Source organism: Mycosarcoma maydis, chromosome 7 (genome assembly GCF_000328475.2).
Source record: "Mycosarcoma maydis chromosome 7, whole genome shotgun sequence".
NCBI lineage: Eukaryota > Fungi > Basidiomycota > Ustilaginomycetes > Ustilaginales > Mycosarcoma > Mycosarcoma maydis.
The window spans coordinates 238,111-262,553 of NC_026484.1; the positions used below are offsets into that span (position 1 = coordinate 238,111).

Genomic DNA, 24,443 nt, shown 5'->3' on the forward strand with positions numbered 1-24,443 from the left:
GAAAGCACAGCGCGGACAACCTTGGTATCCAACCTTTTCATTCGCCAAAGCCTCTCCGTATTCTCGGGCCGCTGTTCTCTGCTCTTGTCCACTCCACTGCCAGCACATCCTCGCACAAGCCAAGTGAAAGGTTGGCGACAATGTCCACTGCCGCCTCTACCAGCTCGCAAGCCAAGCAGCTGCGGCCTGTGATCCTCGTCACTGGTGCCAACGCTGGTGTCGGCTTTGGTATCTGCCAGAGGCTGCTGGTTCAGCTCTCATCTCCTACGCCGAGTGACACGCTTCCAAATCATCCGCAACTGTACTCTGACCCGACAATCCAGCCCACGCCGACGCCGTTTTCCGCAGCAGACGGATGCACCATCATCCTCGCATGCCGTAACCCCATCAAAGCTCACAAGGCGAGGCAACAGCTCCAACAGCTGCTCAAGTGGATCGAGAACCTTCCAGAACACGAAGATACCCCGACCGGCCCTCCAGAGAGCTGGGCTTTCGCCTTTGATGCCGACTCGAAGGATGACAAGCTGACCGACCCTGAGACGGAGCAAGACATCCGTGACACACCGCACGAAGATGCTGATCCTGCTTTGGTCGCCCATGCACAGGAGAACAACGTGAGGAGGAGAAGGAAACAGAGGAAAGCGCTTGCCAATGGAGATGACACCAGCCAAGACCCAAGCGCGCATTTGGAGTCGGAAGCCGACAAGGTGGACGATGGCGACTCGCTTGGCTCGCCTGACCTCAACGCTAGCCTGGAGCAGCGAAACAAGCGCGCCAATGCATGGTATCGCCGTCGCTTCTGTCAAGGTACTCGCATAGAGTTTGTACCGCTCGACCTCGGCAGCATGGGCAGTGCTCTGGAATGCGCGCGCATGGTGCGAGAGAGATACTCGCACGTCACGCACGTGGTGCTCAACGCTGGTTCGTCAGCATGGACCGGTATGAACTGGTTCCATGCGGTGTGGATGATCATGACGCAGTTTCGATACGCTGTTACCTGGCCGGCATACAAGATGCAGCGTGCAGGTGATAAGAGCGACGATGACTTTGGCTGGGTGTGGCAATGCAATGTCGGCGCGCACTGGATACTGGTGCGAGCCTTGCTGCCGTCGCTGCGTGCAACGCCTTACTCGGTGCCCTCACGCATCATCTGGACTAGCTCGGTCGAAGCTTTCTCCAAGTACTACGAAGCCAGCGACTACCAGTGCCTGGATGTAGCCAAGTCGCCGCTTCCTTATGAATCGGTCAAGTATCAGTGCGAGCTCGCCGCCTTTGGACTGGACGATGCCCTCCAGACTCGGCGTATGCGCACTCAGCCTGGCACGCCCATGGAAGAGCGTTCAACGATGTTGGGTATGTCGAGCACAGGAAGCGAAAGCATGCACCGCTCCGCCTCATCAGCGAGTGGCACTGCTCCGCATGGCTTCCTCGGGCTCCCACCTGCTTCGCGTCCAGTGCCTGGGCAACCCGAGCCCCGGAGCTTCCTGGCACATCCAGGAGTGGTGGCGTCTACTATGATGTCTCAATTCGTTGCATCGTGGGTAACGATATTCGTGGTGGCAAGCTTCTACATTGCACGATGGGTGGGCTCGCCGCACCATCCCATCGACCCGTTCAAGGGAGCTATTTCGGTCAGTTACGCCTGCCTGGCACCGGATCCCGACCCCAAGAAGCGATATGGCAGCCGGTCCGACTTTTGGGGACGCGAGTATGTGGGCATCGAGAAGATCGAATATTACCGCTCGCAGCTGGGGGGAGCTGGACCAGGCGTAGGCGCGCGGTTGGCACTGGCAGGGATTGATCCTGACACGGTACAAGGCGACGTTTCGGATGCGGGGCGAGTGCTGGCCATGGCACGCGAGTACGTTGGCTTGTGCGAAAGGATAGCACGCCAGGTGTGGCGAAGCGCAAGAAGGGGCGATCTGCCTCCCTGGAGCTCGCTCGCCGGTGACGAATTTGTTGTGCAAGAGCACATGCATCAGCTTTCAATCGAAGACGACCATGGGCAGCAGAATCTTGATGCCGAAGATGCGCGGCCGCCGGCGCCGTCGAACGATGCTGGTCCCGCCATCACACTCAAGACGACGACCGTGCCGAGTAGTGGCCCCTCGACGGATGATAAAGAATGGGAGAAAGTGCAATGAACATCGACAGGTCTTACCTCTTCGTTTGGGAGTTCGCACGCAGACGTCGGGCAGCGCATAAACAAGGTCGCTAAGATTCATTTTCGCCTGTCGTAGAATAGACTGCGTTATGGTAGTAGTCTTTCGCGTGTACGGTTCTGGCATTCGCATTGATGTCAAGCTATTTGCTTGCAGTACGCAGGTCGGCAAGGACTTGTTGTACTGTCCGTAGGTAATGATATCGCGACAGCACGGCACTCGAGACTGTCTTCTTTCACGGCGTCAACTCTTGGACGTGTCATGGAATCGTGAATGTTCGCAAGAAGATTATCCAAACCCAGATGAAAAGGGGATCGAAAATTGTGGATACAAAATTCAACCAAAGGGCATGTGTGCGACGATCTAGAATATCTCTGAGCAACACAAGCATGAAACGGTCAAATCCGCTTGTTCAGCACCAACTCACGACTAATTCACGATTTGTGTCATTGATTTAGATTCTTCAGCGAGTGCATGTGGACCTGCACCTGGTTCCAGTCGCTCCAGCAGAAGACTCTCTGATCCACGAAAAGACCCCGTGGAAATTTTAGATGGTCTTAGATGCGCTCTAGGCGCGATTGGCGAGGATTTAACTTGACTTTATTTGTCACGGTTGGCTGTGCCCCAGGCCTCGCACAACCACCAGACGGATAGCCCAAACTTCAGGATTCACGATTAGCAGTTTGAAATTGGAATAATCTCGAATTTTGAAAGATTCGTGATTCATGTCGACGATCTTGAAAACCGCGACAGGTCCAAGCCGACCAAGTCCAAGCACAAGGGCACAGTTGGAGCAGCAGCGGCCACTCCCTTTCTGCACTTGTTCCAAGTGGCTCTTACGCCTCGATTCATTTCAATATTAATACTTTCTCGACGGCTGTGAGCTGTGCGGAACACTCTGTATGTGTCTCGCTTATGCGCTTCGAACAATCAGCCTGTAGTTTCCTTTGGCTCAGTCTAGACTCGAACAATAAGTTACCTCACGACTCTTGCACTTGTGCACGCCCCGTCAATCCGGTCTTTCTTATTCCCGCATCTCACCGTCCATTCGCTCTCCCTTCCGTCGTTCAAAGGCAACCAACCACCTCTCGTGACCCTCTTTCTCTGCTTGCCTGTACACCAGACCACGAGACTACTGTCGACAGAGCCTGCTTGTGAAGTCGTTCCGCGTCGCTATTCGCTGTGCAGTAAAAAAGCTACTCAATTGAGCGCCCAAGTATACACGAGTTATTATTCAACGCACACTGTACAAGTACTCCTCACACCTGTATACGCGCGCTCATCAGGCGTTGCGATAGCTCCTCTCCGTCTTTTCCTGATTGTTCCAGCCGCGAGTAAACTATTGCGTTTGACCACCGCCATTCATTGCGCGCTTGTGTTCTCAGCAGTGCACCGCGTACACTCATCGAGATAGAGAGAAGCAAACCCAAAGGCAAGGCCTACGCTTCTGTCCCGACCACAAATCATCCCTCGTGCATCCATTTCGCCGATCTTTCGACTCTATTCCACCTAGGAGACGCTTTCTTTGACATCCACGATTGCATTCAGTGCCATCTCGATCTCGCCTTTGTCAGCTTCCTAATTGATACGCCTTTCAGCCGTCATCCAACCCTCGTTTTCTTCGATCACCCCTTCGTCCACCGTACCCTTCACTTCCACCACATCGCCCTTTCCGTGCTCGCGACGAACGGTTTCACCGCTCCAGATCCAGCGCGAGCTGTATCTGTGTCCTTCCTTCCTTCGCTTTCTCGACAGCATTGGTGACAGTGCTCGCGTCTTCGACCGCAAGGCGAGACGAAATCGCTTATCAACTATCACTGACATCCAGCTAACAAGACGAGATTGCGATCTGTCATTCCGGCTGGCGTCCATCAAGCATTTTTAGGCCCCTCAAATTGTCCGCCTCGCATTGCCATCTTCCTTGTATACCGTCTACCTACCTCTCACCCATTGCAGTCCTCACAGATCGTTCTTGATCGCTATGCAGCAGACCACAGCAGCTGTGGCTGTGCCTCAGCTTATAGGTCGACGTCAATCCGGCAACTTGCCACCAGACATGCCTTTGAGCGCTGATCCTCGGCTCGGTGCTACTCACGCCTACATTTCGCTTTCGAACGATCCGTTTCCGTCCCAGACCTCAGACATTGCTCATAACTACCATTACACCTCTAGTCGAGCCTCGTTCGACCAGCAGCTCCCTTTTGACGGTGCAAGTAGTTCCAATGTCCCCTCGTGGTTCTACACTGGCTCACACGCGCCCGCTCACCCAACCGCAGCAGAGAACCGTCTGCCTTACCATTTTGATGCATATGCACCACACGCATCGTCAGCAGCATCCAGTAACATGTCTGCTCCATCCGATGCGCCCTTGACCACAAACACTCAGCATCAGGCCTCTAACTCGGTACTCCCGACCGCGCGCTTTGCTACCAAATCAGCTGGCCTGAGCTCGACAAATGCTGCGCCTTTCGGTGCCGAGCTTTCGGTTAATGCTCATTCTTCCTCGGCTTCGGGCGCATCGCATTCGGTTCCATCTTCCCTAGCCAGCAGACGTATCAGCGACGAGAGTGCGCATCTGGCCGCCGCAGGCACTTCGATGTCCGAAGCCAGCTCTTCGCTTGTAAATCCGCCAGTACGCGCTACCACTCATTCCGCTTCCGAGTCTACCGGTTTCAATGGCTCAATTTCGCCCTCGTCATCCGCACGCATGTCTGGCAGTCCTGAAAACATGGACGTCTGTCGACCCTACCATGTCTACGCTTCTACATCCACCGTGCCTCCACTTAGCGGCATGGTCATGGGTGCACCTGTCACAGCCTCGATGATGGAATCTATCGACTCGTGGCTCGCTCCGGGACCGCCCGCATCGCTAGGCGCAGGGCCCTCCTCTGCAAACGTTGACAGCCTTGCCACAGCCATGGGCTCGGCAAAAGCGCGCGTGGCGGTCACGCCCAAATTCTCTTCCGCAGACGCCTCCACAGCAGACGATGCACCATCCTCTTCACACATGCTTGGCGGGTCGGTCATTCACCCTAGTTCATTCACCAGCAACAGCTCCTCAACATCTGGCGCTGCGCCCTTTAAGACGAGTATCGAGAGGCGCGAGCGTAACAAGGCATCCCAGCGCGAGTCTCGCAAGCGCAAGCAGGACCGCCTCGAGACTCTTGAAGGCGAAAATGCTGCGCTACGAAAGGCGTTGGCTGATATGAAGAGGTTCAGTCACGCCCTTTCCAACGGTGCCGGCATTCGTGGCGAGGACGGTGGTGAAGTCGCGCCCGCCCAGCTCGCCAAATTCACAGGAGCTTTCCATCTGGACTTGATCGAATCTCACCTGGAAGACGAGTCGACAGAGGCAGAGTGGAAAGGCTTAGTTGGACGACGTTGGCCGTCTGGGACTGCACAAACGGGTGATCGGCAAGGGGATGTTTCCGCCCTCGCCACTTCAACAGCCAGTTCGGACGAGGACAACATCCGTGACGAATCTCAAGACATGGCCAATGACGCTGCGCAAGGCTCTGCGTCGATGAAAGGCGAGAGCGACAATGCGCCACAGTCCGCTTCGCAGCAGGTTAAGAAGGCCATGTGGGAGATCTCTCTCAACCAGAAGCGTCAGAAGGCGGCACAGAGCTTCCCCTCGATGGTTGCTGTGCCCGAACTCGTGCTGTACAAGGTGTGCCGTCTGTACTTCAGCACACTCCTGCCGTTCACCACCAAGCTCAAGTCTGGTATCGTCAACCTGCGCGCCGCCCGTGAAGCACCAGGCTTCTTCGGAGGCTTGGACGATCTACCTCGCTTCCCTGGCGATCCATCGTTCGGCGTTTCGGAGCTATATCTGCCCAAGAATCTGATGCCCACCGAGATGCAATTGCGCATTGGCTTTCACCCGGTCGAGATTGCTGTTATGCCATATCCGAAGATGCGAGATCGTTTGCTCACAGTTCTCAGCGCTTTCCAAGCCATCAACGAGCTGGCGCAGGAAGAGGAGGCTGCCGCTGCTGCGCAAATTAGCGAGGATGTCAGCGGCTCGAACTCGCAAACTGGCAACGCAAGCATTGACCAGCACGTCAAGCCGAGCGATGCCAGCAATGTGGAGCTGACGAACGAAGACATTCGTCAGCGCACCGCGTTGGTCGCCGATATGTCGGCCTGGAAGCCCAGGGACGGCACCGGTGCTGTTGTGGTGCCGGACAAGAGTCGCGTCTATTCTTATGGGTTCCTGGAGAAGCCACGAGGCTCGTCGCGCTTGCGCAAGCCAGCTCAGCGCTGGCTCGACGAATTTTTCTACGAGGTGGTGCAGACGCTGCGAGTGTGGTCGCCGGCAGGTGATGTGTTTGATGGCGAGTGCTTTGAATTTAAAGAAAGCTTCTTTCGCAAGTATCCTTATATGGTGGACAGCGACATCCTTCGAGCCACCAACCGATGGAGGCGTGCTCGGGGCGAAGATCCCATCCGCCTCTAAGTCGATAACCCCGTTCGGTTTCGTTCCCTTTCATTCCCACTGTATCGTATTTCTAGCATTCTTCTCCAGTCTCGTGATCTCTTTCATCCTGTGGCCGACGCCCGTGCACTCTGGCCGACCTATCGATCCAGTCGATTCACAGGTCCAAGTTACTGCGCGACACGTCGTTGTCCAGTTGCCTCTTCTCGGGCTCTATTGCACTGTCCATATTGCTTTTCCCTTCTCCGGCTTCAGCGTGGCCTCTCTGTCACTTGTACTTGTTCTCGATAATAACGTTTGCTCCCGCCCGCTGTGCGCGTTTTGTTGTAAATGGCTAGGACCTGTCAGAGATGATGAACCAGTCAATCGAACTTTTGTTTACGACCTGACTGTGTGAGACTTGCTCGTCTGAATGCTGTGAGCGTTTTCTTGACCTGGCAGGTTCTTTGACATTCGTGATTCACGATTGTTTTGCTACATAGCATCGATGGATCTCCATTTCGTTCCCGATAAAAGAGTGGAACAATTCACGATTGATTTTATGACTCCTGTGACAGCGATGAGACTGACGCATGCTGTTGAGGCGAATTCGCCACGCAGATTCACGATTTGCAGATTAGCACTAAGCTAGAGATGAGCAGCAACAATCACGAGTCGTGAGTGACGTGAGCCTGCGTGTAGCTTTTGAGACCAACACCAACACCTGCACTTTTCCAGCTACTTCGGATGTCCGCATTCACGATTCAAGATTCGTGATTGTAATCACGAATTATCTTTGATTAACTTGCAGTACGTCGTGAGTGAGTTGAAGCGAATTCACGATTTTGTCGTTGGAATTCAGGGGTCTAAGAGCAGTCACAAGCACCAAGTGTGACGCTCTCCGTGTTGCGTGTTGTGTTGGCTAAGTTGATTCGTGATTCACGAATGCGTTTGTTTTTATGGTCCGAATTCAACGCAAGCACAAAGCCACACAAGACACTCACGACTTACAGACTCTCCTGCGTGTGAACTGCCTGGAACTTTGGGGACTCATTGCACATTCTTCCTACAGCACATGCAGTCATACACAGGCCTGCTCCACTACGCCCGCCCCATCCAGTGAGTGAGCTTGACAGTACCAGCTGCATCACAAAAGCGTCCCTATCATCTACCCCATCTTGCCTTACGACCATCATATCATTCTGGCCCTCTCGAGTGCATCAATCAACACCAAACCGAGCAAGGTCAAAGCAAGCATATTTGGTGGTCACTTGAACGCAATCATCATGTCGATCTCACCGGTGGACATCACAAGCCTCAAACAGAGGTACGAGAAGGCTGGTCAATCACATCTCTTTGCCTTTTGGGATACCTTGGCTGCTGAGCAACAAGCTGAGCTCGCTCAACAGCTCGACGAACTCGACGTATCGCGCGTCAACCAGGTCTTTCACACCGCCATCAAGGCAGACGAAGAGGCGAGGGCCGGCAAGTCGCATCAGGTACAACCACCGCCGCCTTCGTCCGTCGAGAACACCATTCAAGGCGAAGCAGACCCCGCCAAAGTTGAGCAGTTCCGCAATGTTGGCCTCAACGCAATTGCCCAAGGTCAAGTCGGAGTTCTCTTGATGGCTGGTGGCCAGGGCACACGTCTCGGCTCGAGTGCTCCCAAAGGTTGCTACGACATTGGTCTTCCGTCCCACAAGAGCTTATTCCAGATCCAAGCTGAGCGCATCCTCTCTCTCCAGAAGCTTGCCGCCAAGCACGCCAACAGTTCCTCCTCCTCCAGCAGCTCGTCCAGCAGTGGCGTCATCATCCCTTGGTACATTATGACCTCTGGACCCACGCGCAAAGACACGGAAGCATTTTTCGACCAACACAAGTACTTTGGTCTCGAAAAGCAAAACATTATTTTCTTCGAGCAAGGTACTCTTCCATGTCTCTCGCTAGAGGGCAAGATCCTTCTTGAGACACCTAGCAAGGTCGCCACTGCTCCAGACGGCAACGGCGGCTTGTACCGCGCCCTTCGAACGCCGTATAACAAAGGTCATCCCGAAACCGTCATTTCCGATCTCGAAAAACGCGGCATCAAGTACCTCCACGCGTACGGTGTGGACAACTGTCTTGTCAAAGTTGGCGACCCTGTTTTCCTCGGCGTCTGTTTGCAGCAGGATGTTCAGGTTGGCGTCAAAGTCGTCAAGAAGGAGAACCCTAAAGAGTCGGTTGGCGTTGTTGCACTTCGCGACGGCAAGTTTGGAGTGGTCGAATACTCGGAGATTCCAGAGGCATTGAGCGAAGCGCGCGATGCCAACGGTGAGCTCTCGTTCCGAGCCGCCAACATTGTCAACCACTTCTACACGACTAAGTTCCTCGCAGATGATGTACCTGCCTTTGAACCCGAGATGGCCTTCCACATCGCGCGCAAGAAGATTCCCACCATCGATTTGACTACAGGCCAACCGGTCAAGCCCTCTACACCCAACGGCATGAAGCTCGAGCTGTTCGTCTTTGACGTCTTCCCCTTCTGCGGCGACAAGCTTGCCGTCCACGAAGTTGCAAGACAAGAAGAGTTCAGCCCGCTTAAGAACGCAAAAGGAACCGGTGTTGACGACCAGGACACTTCGCGCCGAGATCTTCTTGCCCAACAGAGCCGATGGCTCCGCGCTGCAGGTGCCAAGATCGCGGATGACGTCGAAATCGAGCTCAGCCCGCTCCTCACATACAGTGGCGAGGGACTCGACAAGTTTGCTGGTCAGACTCTGTCGCAATCTGGCAACATTGAGCCTTGATTTCGACCCACACCATGCCGCTTGCAAGATATCACTGTCAAATCTACGCATCCGCGATCTACGAACAATCTACTCGCCCTGCCTCAGTGTGAACAAGACCAGAGACCTGTTTCAGAGCCATCCTTCATCAACGTGAGCCGAGCACTGAGCACCGAGCACTGAGCATTCCGTGCTCGCGTGCGACCCGCTGTCTGCCGCGTACCGCCGCCTAGTTCGGACAGCTCTGTCCACGCAACCCAGTAATCAAAGGGTCCCAAACCGTGCCGAGAGAGCCCGGCCTTTTTGCATTGAAATTTTGGAGTGTGTAAAGGGTTGTATACAAAACACCAAGGCATACGAATTTCGCAGCCTTGAATGACGGATGATGATGAGGAATGCTGGATCAACCCACCATCTGAGCTGAAAGCGCATACGAAGTGCAGAGAGATAGAGGGAATAGCGGATGAAACGACCTAGCTTGCTGATTGAGAAACTTTCTCAAGATGGGAGAAAGGGAAAAAAGCATACAACAAAGGACCGGGATGTGTCGACGAGAAAAGCGTAGATATTTTGGTGAGAAAGGGTAACATCAACAAGCAAGCAAGGAGAAACGCCATCCCAAAAAAGGGACCCCTCTGCAACTCGAAGCGAGTCGATCAACAAATGGGTTGGTGTGGTGTCATGCTGCGGAAAACATGAAATCGAGACAAGGAGCAAACGAACGCAACGACACGCTTAGTTGGCGTGCAGAAGCTGGAGGAACTCCTTAGCGACGGGCTGCTTGGCCTCCTTCTTGAATCCCGACTTCTTGGCGGCCTGGGCGCGGATCTCGGATCGGATCGCAGCCTGGGCGTAAGGGTTAAGGCGGAACAGAACAGCACGGTTCTTGAGCGGGTTCTTGCGCTGGGTGAAGGGGCGAGTGGTCTTAGCGGGGCCCTTAGCACGAACCACCGACTGGATCTCGTCCGAGTTGATGATGCGCGTGACGTCAGTGTTAGCAATCTTGGCCTTAGGCAGCGTGAAACCAGTCTTGGCGGCGAACACCTCGTCGAGGCGGCCGAAGGCGGACTGCGTGAAGATGACAAAGCGGCCAAGGTGTCCACCAGGGGCGAGCTGGAGCAGGTTCAGGCGCTCAACCGAGCAGAGCTCAACACCGGGCACGTTGCGGAACGCCTTGACGATACCGGCGTCCTTGTTGTAGATGACAAGGGGACCGCGGCGCTGCGTGTGGCGGCGGTTGCGCAGCTTGCCAACACCAGCACGGATCTTGCGCGAGTTCGACACCTTAACAACGTCGTTGTAGGCGTTGACCGACTTGAGCAGGGCGATGGCCTCCTTGGTCTTGGTCAGGCTCTCGGCGGCATCGGCAACGACGAGGGGGATCTCCTCGAGCTCCTCGACACGGTGACCGCGGGCGAGGACGAGCGAGGGGACGGCGGTGGCAGCCAGAGCAGAGGCGGTAGCGTAACGCTTCTGGTTCTGGTTGGTCTTGATGAACCATCGGCGCCACAGCTTGGTGGGGGCGAACATGTGACCACCACGGACCATGTTACCGAAGGCGGCCTGACCGGATCGGTGGGTACCACCACCGCCGACACGGGGGATACGAGCGACGGCACGACCGGTACCCCAGGACTCGGCAGAGGTCTGGTGACCAGCCTTAGTGGAGACGGCATAGGGCTGACGCTTGTTCTTGGCAACGTTGGCTGGAGTGGACGAATTAGAAAAGTGAGACATCGGCGTACGGGGTCAGTGACACGCTCTTGCTGTCGAAATAGAGACGCAGTCCTTCCCATCCCATTCTTTGTTGTCCTGCTCTGCTGCATGTTGTATCTATGCCGACTTTGATACCGTCCAGCGTCTGATATGTTCCATTGCTGTAGATCGAGTTCTCATCCGGCTTTCCCTTTCAAATCCAACTTCAAGTCCTTGCTACATGGTCATACAAGTTCAATGTCGAGATACTCACTGTGAACGAGCTGAACAACGTCAGGTCGGATAGGGGCAGTGAAGACTGCGGGGAGGGGGAGCGAGCCCGAGGCCGCGCCATCGAGGCCCCTCACGTTGACAGCTGTTGAGAAGACGAACAAAATGCAAGTGAAACGGTCGCGGTCAATGTGATGGTCCATGAATGGACGACATTCTACAGCAGCAGCGCGACACCAGTTACATCATCATCTTTTTTTGTGGTCAATCGTGTAGGAAGTCGTCAGGAATCACAAGGGTCGGTCGGAAGGTGCGAGACCAGCCATGTTGTGAAAGTCCATCGGCACAGCTTAGATAGTCATTTCCTGGTGATTGCTGATTGCTGGTGCTAAGATGCTGAGCATCGAGTTTGCTGTAATGTAACGATTTGGGGTTTCCGTTGACCTAGCTCGACGTATTGTACCATACGTGTCCCGAGTTCCAGCAATGTTTTCTAAGAGGCGACGCATCTTTTCTCGATCACGACCATCCTGCTCTGCCGAGTGTGGCGGGGTGCCCGAACTGATGAAAAAGTGAACAGTGTTTGCGGAATGAAGCATTCTTCGTTGACGGTTGGTTTGGCATGGTCCTTGCTAGTGGTTGATTTGCTATGCTCCTCTTCACAACGATGCTGACTGACGAGGAATGATGCTGACTGATGTGTACGCTGGTGTCTCTGCATGTGTGATATGTCGGTGCTGCTGCTGATGGGCTGAATGAGATACCTACTGGGTCTAGCAGCCATTTTTGATATCTTGAAGAGAATGGTTGGTGGATGATTCCAAGGAGGATGACGACGTCGAGCTCTCGGAGTAGGCCAAACTTGGAATCCAGATTCTGATGTTGCGACAGAGCGTTGGCGAGGCAAGTGGTTGCGTAGCTTGGGTGTGTCTGTGGCTACAGTTTGGCCATTCCACTCACTATAGAGACTTGCTCTGCTGGCCTGAATCTTCACCTCGAAGCCCTAAGCTTTCGTTAGCTTGGAAATTTCCAAGACTGATCTCCTCTGCCTTTCAGCTGTGAGAGTTATTTTCAATCTTACTACATCTATCGATTAGCAATCGTTTAAATTCATCCTTTCAGTCTGTATTCTTTTTGATTAATATTGCACGTGACGTGGTGAATGCCTCGGCCGCTTCTCACCTGGCGCTAATTCTGTTTTTTTTTAGTATAGCAGCCAAGTCTTAGCGATGAGCTGTCGAACGACTGGACTTGGAACTCGTAAATCAGCGAGTGACTGACTGAGAACATCAGGACTGTACGTCAGTAAATTAATGATCAGTATCAGTTCCAGAGTTTGACTGCACGCGCGAGAAAGAGCGAAGGTGTACACCCTGAGAAGTCACCACATTCAAGCGCCAGGAGCCTGGAGACCGCGTTCGTCGTCATCACTTGCCCTTTGCTTCCTCCATCTTCTTCGTACCCTCAAGATATCGCCTATTTACACTTTGACGACAAGATGACTTTCCAGACCCTGTGGTACAGCCACCCCCGAAAGTTTGGCAAGGGCTCCCGCCAGTGGTAAGTGTCACCATGATGCAGAATGGACGCAGAATGGATAACAACGCAGACGACTGCTATCAATCCGGGGCAATCCGACAATCGACACAGCTTGATAATGCATATGGCAGTTTCGTACAACGACAATCAGATGCATGCGCAACCAACATACCACGGTAAAGACGCGCTCTGTTGAGGGCACGACCATCGTCTTTGAGATGCCCAGCAACTCTCATCACTAGCATCTACTAGCCTCGACATTGCATCACCAGTCATGAACATTCGTCAGAGGCTGAAGTCGTCAGGTTTCAGAGACTATCTACCCAGCTTTCCGCAGATGAGCGAAACGCCTTCGAGGACTTGGGTGGCAGCTGCTCATGCCCGCCTCAACATGGACAAACTCGGGACTCTCATAGTGTAACAGCAGAACTGAGTCTCAGCAAGAATAACCCATCACCTGTTGGAGCACTTCATCTCCAGCCTCTGATCGTTCCCAAGTCTTGCTTGGTCTAGTACTCGGCAAAGCTCACAGATCCAACACTTTTTGTGGACGGGTTTAGACGAATTGGACCGAGCAGATCGTTCAGTATTTCCTCGATTCACATCCCGCTGCTAGGACTGGGAGAAGAACATAGTACGGTTAATCAGCTACGCAGTTTGGGATGGAAACAAGTGGACAACAAGCTCTTACGACTCCGGCTAGTATTGATCATCACTGTTGCATCTCAGCACACCACGAAGAGACGTGCCACGCTTCAACCGTCCGCAGCTGTCAGGCCTCGATTTGGGAGGCTCGACGTTCGCGACATCATTGTCTTAACTGCTTCGCCTGACATCGTTTCCAGCACACACTTGGGTTGATCAAGTCCTGCTAGAATCATCGCCATCTAGTTACGAAGAGCTGCCCACTGACGTTTTGATTTCGTGACGCTCCATCTCGATGTATTTCCTACTACAGCCGTGTTTGCGGTAACCAGGGTGGTATCATCCGAAAGTACGGCCTCGACATCTGCCGTCAGTGCTTCCGTGAGCGCGCTGACCAGATCGGCTTCCACAAGTACCGTTAAAGTGGCACCGGACGTCTACGCCAAGCAAAACTACTACACATCTCTACACACACGCACACCCATCTCGTTGTCTTTCACCATGCATTCAAAAGTCTCTTTTCGAGACCTCCGCTTCCCTTGCTCGCATCTCGAGCGATCCCTTGCGGGTCCGCCAGCGTTGCGGTCAAGTGGTTGATTCCGTATGCGACACACGGCAGCACTGTAACTTTTCCCCGTACCCGCTCATGTCACATACTTTGTCGCCATCTGCTGCCATAGCAAACAAAAGCTTTCTCGGTCCAAGAATGCGTTTTGAGTGTGACGTTCAGCAGACGAGCAGATGAACGGCTGTTGTGGCGTTAGGACTCTGCCATGTGAGCTTCGCAAAGATGGTCGGGAACAAATTATGTCCGAACAACGCGCCGCTGCGACTGCTTGCCCAGTTTCGTGCTGGCGGTAGAAACACCGATTTCCAGAGTGTACAAAGACATTTGAGGATTTGTTGAGTGTGATCATCGAGATCTCAAGTCAGGAACAATCGGAAGGGTTGGCATTTCAGATGTTGTCCCGATCTGTGCTCAGAAAGATCCGTGCGAGAAAAATGCGGCGGTCATTGCGGAATTGGAACGCGGAGGAAATCTAACTCGAACAAACCCGATGTTTCAATTATAAGGCTGCTGATTGGACCTGGGATGGGCAGACATGCGAGCCTGATGCACGTTGGATCAATGCACGGCAGAGCAAGCTTGTACTTTCTCTCGACGTTGCGGCAGATGTAATGTTAGCTTTTCACGATGGCGAAGTCTTGCATAAGTTCTGCAAGCCTCACATGGGCGAGTTTGACTGCCGAGACGACATTGTCAGCCTTTCGAAGGGAAGAGGAGCAGGCGAAACGGATGAAAGAGACACAGTAGGATACAGTACAGTGCAGTAGCAGTTCAGCTTCATCAGGCTGTTTGGAGACAATCAAGAATGGCGGTTCACTTGCGCATGGGTAGCAACATTGTCTTTTGCTGGCTGCCAGATTGAATATCAATTAGTGAGATCTCAGCATCTCCTTGCTGATTAGGTCAAGCTGACAGCCAGCCTCAAAAGGTGCGAGATGTGATCTGGAGGTGTAACTAACTGCCTTTCACGGACCTTGCCGGCCGATCGGGTTGGTGAATAAGCAAGTTTTTGCTCTTGCTCTCCTTCTCGTCGACTCTCCCAGCTCGCTTCCAATTACGTGGTTCTATGAGCCGTTGTCAATATCTCCCCTAGTCTGCCATCTTCCACAGATTGCAAATCGAGACGGTGTAGCAAGCTGCTCTTTGCCGCCAGCCAGAAACGAAAACAACTCTGTTCAAGCGGTCAGGCGGTTCGAAAACGCGTTGATGTTGAAAAACGAAGCTTCTGGAGGGCAGTCGAATTTATGAGGATTTACAGTGAAGGCAGAGGCACTAGGAGACACTCTGTTCAAGCGCATGCGGTCTTTGAAGGCTTTTGAATTCAACTCACAAAGAGGTTGCACAGTTTCAATTCGAATTTTTGAAAGCGCGTTGAAACGCTGCTGCATGCTGCGCGCTACAGGCTGAAGTTGTGTGTCACATCTTCGAAAAGCGAGCAAGTTGATTGGACCAAGTTCGTCGCGAGGGTCAAGGCAGCTTCGCTCGGGCTGCGATTGCCGTTGCTGGCCGGTCAAAGCTTTGCTCCAAGGGCGTGAATCAGCGCGAAAATCGGAATTTTCACCTGCTTGGCTGCCTCGCCTGCCCAAACCACCCCCGCTTGCCCGATGGTCACTGCTTGCTGCTGCTTGCGATTTTCACTTGTCCCACGCTTTCCCTTGGTTTGCAAAAGGCGCACTGCTGGCTGGCGAGCTGATTTCTATCTTTGCTATCGGCCCTTTTCGCGTGTAATCTGTGTTGTGCCTCTGTGCGCTAGAGAAGCTGTTTTCCCCCTCCTTCGTTCGTCCGCCCTGGCCGTTTCAACTCGTTGATACTGCTATCTAGCCCCCCTCCCACCTCTTTAACTCCAACTTCTTCCTTCACCATCACCTTTCACATCCAACCTCTTTCTTCCAGAGTGAGAGCAGGGTAGCTGGTATACCAACCACAATCATGCTTCCTCTCCGAGCATTGCGATCTTCCTCCCTCCGGGCGGCCGCCAAGGCTCCCCTCGCCCGCGGTTATGCCACCACCGTCGCCGAGGAGGCTGCCGAAATCTCTCCCTCTCTCTTCGACAAGAAGGTCGAGATGTCCGTCGTCGAGAAGGGCAAGGGCTACTACGTCAACTACAAGCGCATCGAGGACAACCTTAAGGTCGTTCGTCAGCGGTAAGTGTTACCTCCCTTTCATGCTTTCGTTACTTGCACAGCAAAACCATCAGAACAGCAGCCGCCTGTGACGTACCAACAACATGCCTTTTTAGGACCGAGCGGACGATTCAGCAAGCTAGTGTCCGAAGCGCAGGCACAATATGCGAACGGACCGCACTTTCTGCTGCGTCTCTTTTCACGTTTCAGGCTTAGAACGTGGAGTTTCGCTTTTGGAGATGCGCAGAATAGCTTGTTCATTGCCTGCGCAAGGTGTACTGAGCTTGCGACTGCAAGTCCGATCTGTCCTGAATTGCAAAAGCCTGATCGTCAGACTGGCTTTGGCACAAAGTTGCCCGCTGCTTCAGCCTAAGCTCGTTCGAATCTTTCAGAAGAGCGTGTCAACATATATTTTGCGAACACGTGTACTAATACTTCTTTACGCCTCTTTTCTGATTCTCCTCATCTGCAGTCTCAACCGACCTCTCTCGCTCGCCGAGAAGATCGTCTATGGTCACTTGGACAACCCCCATGAGCAGGAGATCTCGCGTGGTAACTCGTACCTCAAGCTTCGCCCTGATCGTGTTGCTTGCCAGGATGCCACCGCCCAGATGGCTCTGCTCCAGTTCATGTCGGCTGGTCTCCCCACCGTCGCTGTCCCCACCACTGTTCACTGTGACCATCTTATCGAGGCTCAGGTCGGCGGTGCCAAGGACTTGGCCCGTGCTATCGAGATTAACAAGGAGGTCTACGACTTCCTTGCCACTGCCACCGCCAAGTATGGTATTGGCTTCTGGAGGCCCGGTTCCGGTATTATCCACCAGATCATCCTCGAGAACTACGCCTTCCCCGGTGGTCTCATGATTGGTACTGACTCGCACACCCCCAACGCTGGTGGTCTCGGCATGATCGCCTGTGGTGTCGGTGGTGCTGACGCTGTCGACGTCATGGCTGACATTCCCTGGGAGCTCAAGGCCCCCAAGGTTATCGGTGTCGAGCTCAAGGGCAAGATGTCGGGCTGGACAACTCCCAAGGATGTCATCCTCAAGGTGGCCGGTGAGCTTACCGTCAAGGGTGGTACCGGTGCCATCATCGAGTACAAGGGTCCCGGTGTCGAGTCGCTCTCGTGCACTGGTATGGCCACCATCTGCAACATGGGTGCCGAGATTGGTGCCACTACCTCCGTCTTCCCCTACAACGAGCGCATGGGCGACTACCTGCGGGCCACCAACCGATCCGAGATCGCCGACCTCGCCAAGGGCTTCCACCGCAACCTCCTCCCAGACACGGGCGCTGAGTACGACTCGCATCTCGAGATCAACCTCGACACTCTTGAGCCCCACATCAACGGTCCCTTCACCCCCGATCTTGCCACGCCTCTCTCCAAGTTTGCCGAGGAGGTCAAGAAGAACGACTGGCCCGAGGAGCTCAAGGTCTCGCTCATCGGCTCGTGCACCAACTCGTCCTACGAGGACATGAGCCGATCCGCCTCGATCGCCGAGGAGGCTGCCGCTCACGGCCTCAAGGTCAAGTCGAAGTTCACCATCACCCCCGGTTCCGAGCAGATCCGTGCCACGATCGAGCGTGACGGCCAGATGGAGATCCTCGAGAAGGCGGGCGGTATGGTTCTTGCCAACGCCTGTGGTCCTTGCATCGGTCAGTGGGACCGAAAGGACATCAAGAAGGGTGACAAGAACTCGATCATCACCTCGTACAACCGTAACTTTACCGGACGTAACGACGCTAACCCTGCCACACACGCTTTCGTCGCCTCGCCCGATCTCGTCACCGCCATGGCCTTTGCTGGTCGCCTCACCTTTAACCCCATGACCGACAGCCTCAAGGGCGCTGACGGCAAGGAGTTCAAGTTCTCGGCTCCCACCGGCAAGGAGCTTCCTCCTCGCGGCTACGACCCTGGCAACAACACCTACCAGGACCCTCCCAAGGACGGCTCGTCTGTCCAGGTCGCCATCGACCCTAAGTCGGATCGTCTACAGAGGCTCGAGCCCTTCAAGCCGTGGAACGGCAAGAACCCCACCGACTGCCCCGTTCTCATCAAGGCGCAGGGCAAGTGCACCACCGACCACATCTCAGCCGGTGGTCCATGGCTCAAGTACCGTGGTCACCTTGAGAACATCTCGAACAACTGTCTCATTGGTGCCATCAACGCCGCCAACGGTAAGGCCAACGAGATTCAGAACGTCTTCACCGGCGAGTGGGGCCCGGTCCCCGCCACTGCCATCCAGTACCGCGAGGCCGGTAAGCCTTGGGTTGTTATCGGTGACGAGAACTACGGTGAGGGTTCGTCGCGAGAGCACGCCGCTCTTGAGCCCCGTTTCCTCGGTGGTTGCGCCGTCATTGCCCGATCGTTCGCTCGTATCCACCAGACCAACCTTCGTAAGCAGGGTATGCTCGCCTTTGAGTTTGCCGACCCGGCTGACTATGACAAGGTCCGCCCCGATGACCTGGTTGACATCCTTGGCGTTACCGAGCTTGCCCCCGGCTCCAAGGTTTCACTCGTCTGCAAGCACAAGGACGGTTCCAAGGACGAGCTTCCGCTTACGCACACCATGAACGACAACCAGATTTCGTGGTTCAAGCACGGTTCGGCTCTCAACAAGATGGCTTCTCAGGCCAAGTCTGCTTAAGTTGTGTGAAATTGGGGACTGCGTCTTTTGATACCCGATTGCGCTGTCTTTGGTTTCATGTGGAGCTTGCTTGCTGATTTTCTAGCTTCCGACCCAGCGAAGGAGGCTAAGCGCATCGAAGAGCACCAGCTACCTACCTCTTCTGAGCGCTGTGCTTGCAGAAGCTGATGCGAACATCCGCTGTTACCGGCTTGCTTCTGGAGCGTGCCCTTCTGTTTCCATACCTTGTACTTATTTCATACGTAAACACCGTCGTGTCTGCATGCTCGGCGGAAAAAGAAAGCATTCGTTTCCCCTATCTCTGGCTGCTGTAGCGGGCGTGTTTGTGGTTGCGCTGAAAGCCTAGGTTAGGACACGTGTGAGTGGTGACGCGTGTTTCGACACGAACCTGTTTGGCAGAGTCACAGGGGTCATCACATGCGGATCGCCCTTGGTGGTTGACGCATGCTGCTGACTGTTAACGCGAGACCTATGATCGTAAACCTCGAATCTCGAATGCGACTCAAGGCAACATACGCTCTGGAGAACTTGCCGAGTCAAGGAGCCCCACATTCACGATTTCCAGCACGGGTGTACGACACAATGAAAGTGAACCTGATGTCTCACCACTCATCATAATTGCACCGCCTTGAGCGATCACGAATGGTAGCCCCATAATCGTGAATATTGTCTCCTTTTGTTGAGAGGTATCTCTCCAGGCGGCTGCATGCCTGTGATGTAGTAACGAAGGAGTCAATTCATGTGTGCGTAGTAATTCAGCTGCAAACTCATTGGGTTGATCGTTTGCTGATAGGAGCCCATCAGCAACAATAGCATCGCGCACAAATCTCCTGGACGCCTGAAACTTTGTACACCTTCTCATCGTGAGTAGCCCATTGAAAAATTATGAACGTTGTAGCGTGAATGGTTCATTGAGCGGTCTGTGGATGCCTTGCAAGCTGCAAATTAAGAGCGTATGAGATACTCGAACAATATGAGAAGGTCAAGACTACAGCACAGTACGTCCAGACTCAAGCATGGTCCATCGCACCTTGCGTTAGACTAACTAGGTGACGTATGCGTGGAAACAGCGAGTGATATGAGTGCCAACTCGCTAGCCTTCCAAAGCTAAGATCAGGCAGGCTGCATGAAGAAGCTTGGATCGAAATCAAAGTTTTCTTTCCAGACGAACTAGAAGAGTCGTATGCTCTTCGCAAATTAGCTACGTTAGCTTGCAGAGCTTGCCAAGAAAGAGAACGGGCCAGAGAGCAGACATCAAAGGCGAAGAAAGTCGGCGCACAGGTACACATCAGGCACTCAGTACCGCAACGCTGGATTGCACGTACAGTGTGCCTACAGCGCACGAGCGGAAACCGGAGACTTCAGATGCGAAGCAAGACCGGCTCTACTTCGACCCTAGGGTTGGTTGGTAGATCCACTCGTGACTCGCGATGGGCGGTTTGGCCTTCATTGAGGTGACGTTCATCAAGTCGACAAGATCGGGCGTGCACTCGACCATGTGCGTTCCCGAAGTCACTAAGCTTGGTTTTGGCTAAGTTAACCTTGACTAGAGCGGTTCGCGCCGGAAGGGTTACATTCACGATTTTTGCGGTTGCAACAACGAACGATTCACGGTTCACGGTTCTGGCTTGAAGCCATTTCTTGGACCTTTCCCGCTCATTTCCGTCGCCGGGTTAGGATTCGGGTGCGACACTTGAACACCGCAATTGCGTGCGCGTCATCGTGCAAGAGCGGACTTTGAATTGTACCGCGATGCATCCTCCTTTCGGTCTTGGTCCAATCTACCCTTTTAATTGTCCGATGAATAATTGAAACACCGATGGTCTGCCAAGTAACTGTGTCAAAAACCGAAACATTCAAGTTCAAGTCACGAGTAATGCGAGTTAATCGAAATGTGCTTTGCCTCTCCCGCTCTGCTCTCAATCGTGAATCGTGAATCGTGAATCGTGAATCGTGAATCGTGAATCGTCAAGTGTGATTGCGGTGGGCATAGGTGTAATTTACAATACGGTCGTTGTGCCATGTGCTGCAGCATATCTAGTTTGACCTGATCATCGTTACGTACTGTAGCTTTCATCTCTTCTACTTTGTTTGTGGGTAGCCACACCAAGACGAAGCTCGACCCAAGGGTTCAGATCCCCCCACATTCGACCTGTGTTTCTCAAAGCCTGGTTTGAACTCGGCCCTTTTGCTATGAAAGTGTCGACGGGGATCGAGATGGGCACATGACCAAGAAAGAGTCTTTGAACAAACAGGAAGCGTGCAAAGCTTGGACGGAACCACGGATTCGATTCCAACCAATCAGCTTTTTCTTATTTGCATCTGTCGAGCCAAAGCAGCACTTTCGTCCGGCCTGATCAATACGCCGACGTCGTTGTGAGTCGTGAGTGTGTGACCTGCTTGTCGGTCATCCGTCAAGAACAGGCAGGGTTGCAGAACCCCTTTTTGACCTAGTCCCCCTTTTTTCTTCTTTTCTTCTTTTTCTTTTCTAGCTGGGAAACTGAATTGAAGGCCCCTAAAATTTTCCATCGGCTGTCTCCCACATTTTTCTTTTTCTTTTTCTTTTTCTTTTCTCCCGTGCTGCAACACTCACGACTCGCAAGTGCACCAATTGTGGTCAAACATGAGTAGAAGATATACTTTCTGATGTGAACTCTGGACAAGTACAGTACAGCAGAGTCACGAGTGTAGTAGGAATGTGATTTGTTTGTTCCGACAACGACGGGCAGTAACGAGTCAAGAGTGGAACTCGTGAGCCGTGAATCACAAATGTGTGCTAGCTGCGCTTGGCAACTCACGACTTGATCGTGGTCGTATGATAAAATTACCGGCTAAGTTACAGTAAATGTGAACGTCTGCTCTCTGGCCTAGCATCCTTACGCTCACCGCTCACGGCTTGCCTGGCGTCATTCACGATTTACGCAGAGTCCACCTCTGTTTTTTCCCTCGACGCATCGCGCCTAACTTGCAACATCTCTCTGCCCTGAAGCGCTGAAGACCTCGTGCGCGTGGGCACACGGAAAACGCTGTTCGAATCACACATCACAAATCACGAATCACGAATCACGAATGCGATCCAGCCGCGGGCGTCGACCTGCCCAAAAGTGCACCGCACCCAAAGACGTGACTGCTAATCCGTGAATCGCGATCGACCGCCCAGCAAAGACTCTCTATACGCCATCAGTTGCTCGTGTACTTACTTCGTCTCGCTTGGCAATCACAGAATCCTACTTCATCCTTGCAGCACTTTGGCAGTGTGATCGTCCGCACGCCTTCTTTCTCCTGATACTCTTCTCGCTCGCATTACCCCGTTCTTCTACCGTTAAAGCCTTGTTTCTGCATTCCCTTGCGCTGACACTTTCTGTCCTGATCTGCCCACTTTGTCAAGGGTTCACAGGTCACCCGCTTCACCACAATTCATAACGGCCACACCTGCCGGTGCTGGATTTTCACCTTACGTCTTTTTGGTGGCTCGTCACACAGCCGCGTTAGAGTCCGCCTCTTGTATTCATCCATCAATCGCTCCACAATTCTCCGTCCTCGCCACATCCTTCCCTTCATCGCCAGCTTTTTCTCGCGGTTCCCTACGGTTCCTTCCCACTCGGTGCACGGCATTGTCTTCATAGCGTGATTTTCTTCAAGGTAGAGAGCTGCACACTTTTCTCTTGATTCGCTTCGATCTTCGTGATGGAGAACACCAAGACGCAAGAGGTCGACGTCGGCCTTCAGGCCGATATCAAGCGCGAAAAGACCAATGAGCACGTCAAGGCTGCCAACCCGGGCCAGCTGGAAAAGCAGGTCAGCCCTAACTCGGATCTTGCCGTTCGCCCCGATAGCGAGGCGGTTGATGACATGTATGAGCGCAAGGTCTACATCCTCAACAAGGTGCTCAACGAGCACATCGGCATGGGCAAGGTTCAATGGCAGCTTTTCCTCCTCTCTGGCTGGGGCTGGATGGCCGATAACCTGTGGCTCCAAGGAGTCGCCATTATTCTGCCTCAAGTCTCGCGTGAATTCAACATCCAGAGCAACATTCGCTGGATGACGTTTGCGCTCTACTGCGGTCTTATCTGTGGCGCTGCCATTTGGGGTGTTTTGGCGGATGTCATCGGCCGTCGTCCCTCATTCAATATTACCCTCTGCATCGCTGGCATCTTCGGTATCGCCGCCGGTGGCGCACCTAACTTTGTCGGTCTTGGCGGCCTCCTCGCCGCTCTCGGTTTCGGTCTCGGCGGCAATCTCCCAGTCGACGGTATGATGTTTCTCGAATTCATCCCCGCTAACAGACAGTACCTGCTCACGCTGCTCTCTGTCTTTTGGGCGCTCGGACAGCTGCTCGCTTCGCTCGTCGCATGGGCTTTCATTGCCAACTATTCGTGCGACGGCTACGAGAGCAACACGCCCGGCACCAACACTGTCCCTTGCGACGTTTCGCGCAACATGGGCTGGCGATACACGTTCTATACGCTCGGTGCCCTCACCTTTGTCATGTTCATCGCCCGCTTCTTTGTCTTTCGTCTTCCCGAATCGCCCAAGTTTTACTTGTCAAAGGGCATGGATGCTGAGGCCGTCGCTGTGCTCAAGGAGATCGCCCGCAGGAACGGCAAGCCGCTCGGCGATGACATTATCTCGGTCGAAATCTTCAGGTCAGCTGCTGGCCAAGAGGCAGATATGGACGTCCGTTCCGTCGAAGACGAGCCCACTGGTTTCAAGGCGATCATCTCTGCTCCTCGCCGCATGCTGAAGAGTTTCGAACACGTATCGTTCACCCCCGACCTCTCGCACGTCAGGCCCCTGTTTTACGGCTGGAGGATGGCGACCACCACCACCATCCTATGGATTCTCTGGTCGCTTATCGGTCTCGCCTATCCTCTCTACAACGCCTTCCTGCCCATTTACCTGTCAGAAGCACAGGGCGTCGAGGATACTTCTTCGGTCGACACGACCTACCGCAACTATGCCATTATTTCGATTTGCGGTATTCCCGGCTCCATTATCGCCGCATGGCTGGTCGAGCTCCCCAGGTCTGGACGTCGCGGCGCTCTCGGCATCGGCACCATCTTGACTGGCGTCTTCCTTTTCCTGTTCACCACCGCCTCGAACGAAGGCGCCGTGCTCGGTTTCAACTGTGCTGCCGCCGTGGTGCAGAACATCATGTATGGTGTAGGTATCTCTTTCTCCTCCCCCGCTCACCTCTTGCGCTTCGGCAGTGGTCCAGAGAGCTTTCTTTGTAAGGCGTTTTGGGACAGTCTACTAACTCTGCGACAATGGTCGTTCCCCTGATGCTCCTCATGGGGTTTTATGATGCTCTTTGCTGTTACTTTGACAGGTCCTTTACTGCATTACTCCCGAAGTGCTTCCCGCTCCTCATCGAGGAACTGGCGATGGTATCGCTGCCGCCCTCAACCGTATCTTTGGTGCGATGGCGCCCATCATCGGCATCTACGCAGGTGGTACCGCACCACTCTACGTCGCTGCATCACTCTTCCTCTTCTCGGGTGTTCTCGCCTTCTTCATCCCACTCGAGTCGCGAGGAAAGTCTGCACTCTGATCGAGTCGTTTACTTTGAGGATCACATGTTGCTATTGTGTAGATACCATCTGGGCACAACATTACAGTGTATTACATTCCCCATTCCGTGCTTTCGTCT

The 24,443-nt window shown here is 53.7% G+C and overlaps 7 protein-coding genes across 7 annotated transcripts; 6 read left to right on the top strand and 1 right to left on the bottom strand.

Moving 5' to 3' along the window:
• Positions 1-140: 140 nt before the first annotated feature.
• On the top strand, positions 141-2,144 carry UMAG_02895 (3-keto-steroid reductase; the record flags this gene model as incomplete). The annotated part of the gene is made up of 1 exon (XM_011391018.1): positions 141-2,144. The coding sequence occupies one exon, from the start codon at positions 141-143 to the stop codon at positions 2,142-2,144; it is 2,004 nt and encodes a 667-aa protein (XP_011389320.1).
• A 1,999-nt stretch (positions 2,145-4,143) lies between these two features.
• On the top strand, positions 4,144-6,621 carry UMAG_02896 (uncharacterized protein; the record flags this gene model as incomplete). The annotated part of the gene is made up of 1 exon (XM_011391019.1): positions 4,144-6,621. One exon carries the CDS (start codon positions 4,144-4,146, stop codon positions 6,619-6,621), a length of 2,478 nt encoding a protein of 825 aa, XP_011389321.1.
• A 1,244-nt stretch (positions 6,622-7,865) lies between these two features.
• Positions 7,866-9,365, top strand: UMAG_11497 (putative UDP-N-acetylglucosamine pyrophosphorylase; the record flags this gene model as incomplete). Its single annotated transcript, XM_011391251.1, has 1 exon — positions 7,866-9,365. The coding sequence occupies one exon, from the start codon at positions 7,866-7,868 to the stop codon at positions 9,363-9,365; it is 1,500 nt and encodes a 499-aa protein (XP_011389553.1).
• Positions 9,366-10,079: 714 nt separating this feature from the next.
• Positions 10,080-12,054, bottom strand: UMAG_11498 (60S ribosomal protein uL4; the record flags this gene model as incomplete). Its single annotated transcript, XM_011391252.1, has 3 exons — positions 10,080-11,050; positions 11,314-11,415; positions 12,039-12,054. 3 exons carry the CDS (start codon positions 12,052-12,054, stop codon positions 10,080-10,082), a joined length of 1,089 nt encoding a protein of 362 aa, XP_011389554.1.
• A 714-nt stretch (positions 12,055-12,768) lies between these two features.
• On the top strand, positions 12,769-13,876 carry UMAG_11499 (40S ribosomal protein uS14; the record flags this gene model as incomplete). Its single annotated transcript, XM_011391253.1, has 2 exons — positions 12,769-12,830; positions 13,768-13,876. The coding sequence occupies 2 exons, from the start codon at positions 12,769-12,771 to the stop codon at positions 13,874-13,876; spliced, it is 171 nt and encodes a 56-aa protein (XP_011389555.1).
• Positions 13,877-15,951: 2,075 nt separating this feature from the next.
• Positions 15,952-18,793, top strand: UMAG_02899 (putative aconitate hydratase ACO1; the record flags this gene model as incomplete). Its single annotated transcript, XM_011391020.1, has 2 exons — positions 15,952-16,166; positions 16,618-18,793. 2 exons carry the CDS (start codon positions 15,952-15,954, stop codon positions 18,791-18,793), a joined length of 2,391 nt encoding a protein of 796 aa, XP_011389322.1.
• A 3,687-nt stretch (positions 18,794-22,480) lies between these two features.
• On the top strand, positions 22,481-24,344 carry UMAG_02900 (uncharacterized protein; the record flags this gene model as incomplete). Its single annotated transcript, XM_011391021.1, has 2 exons — positions 22,481-23,956; positions 24,123-24,344. 2 exons carry the CDS (start codon positions 22,481-22,483, stop codon positions 24,342-24,344), a joined length of 1,698 nt encoding a protein of 565 aa, XP_011389323.1.
• Between the last annotated feature and the right edge of the window lie 99 nt (positions 24,345-24,443).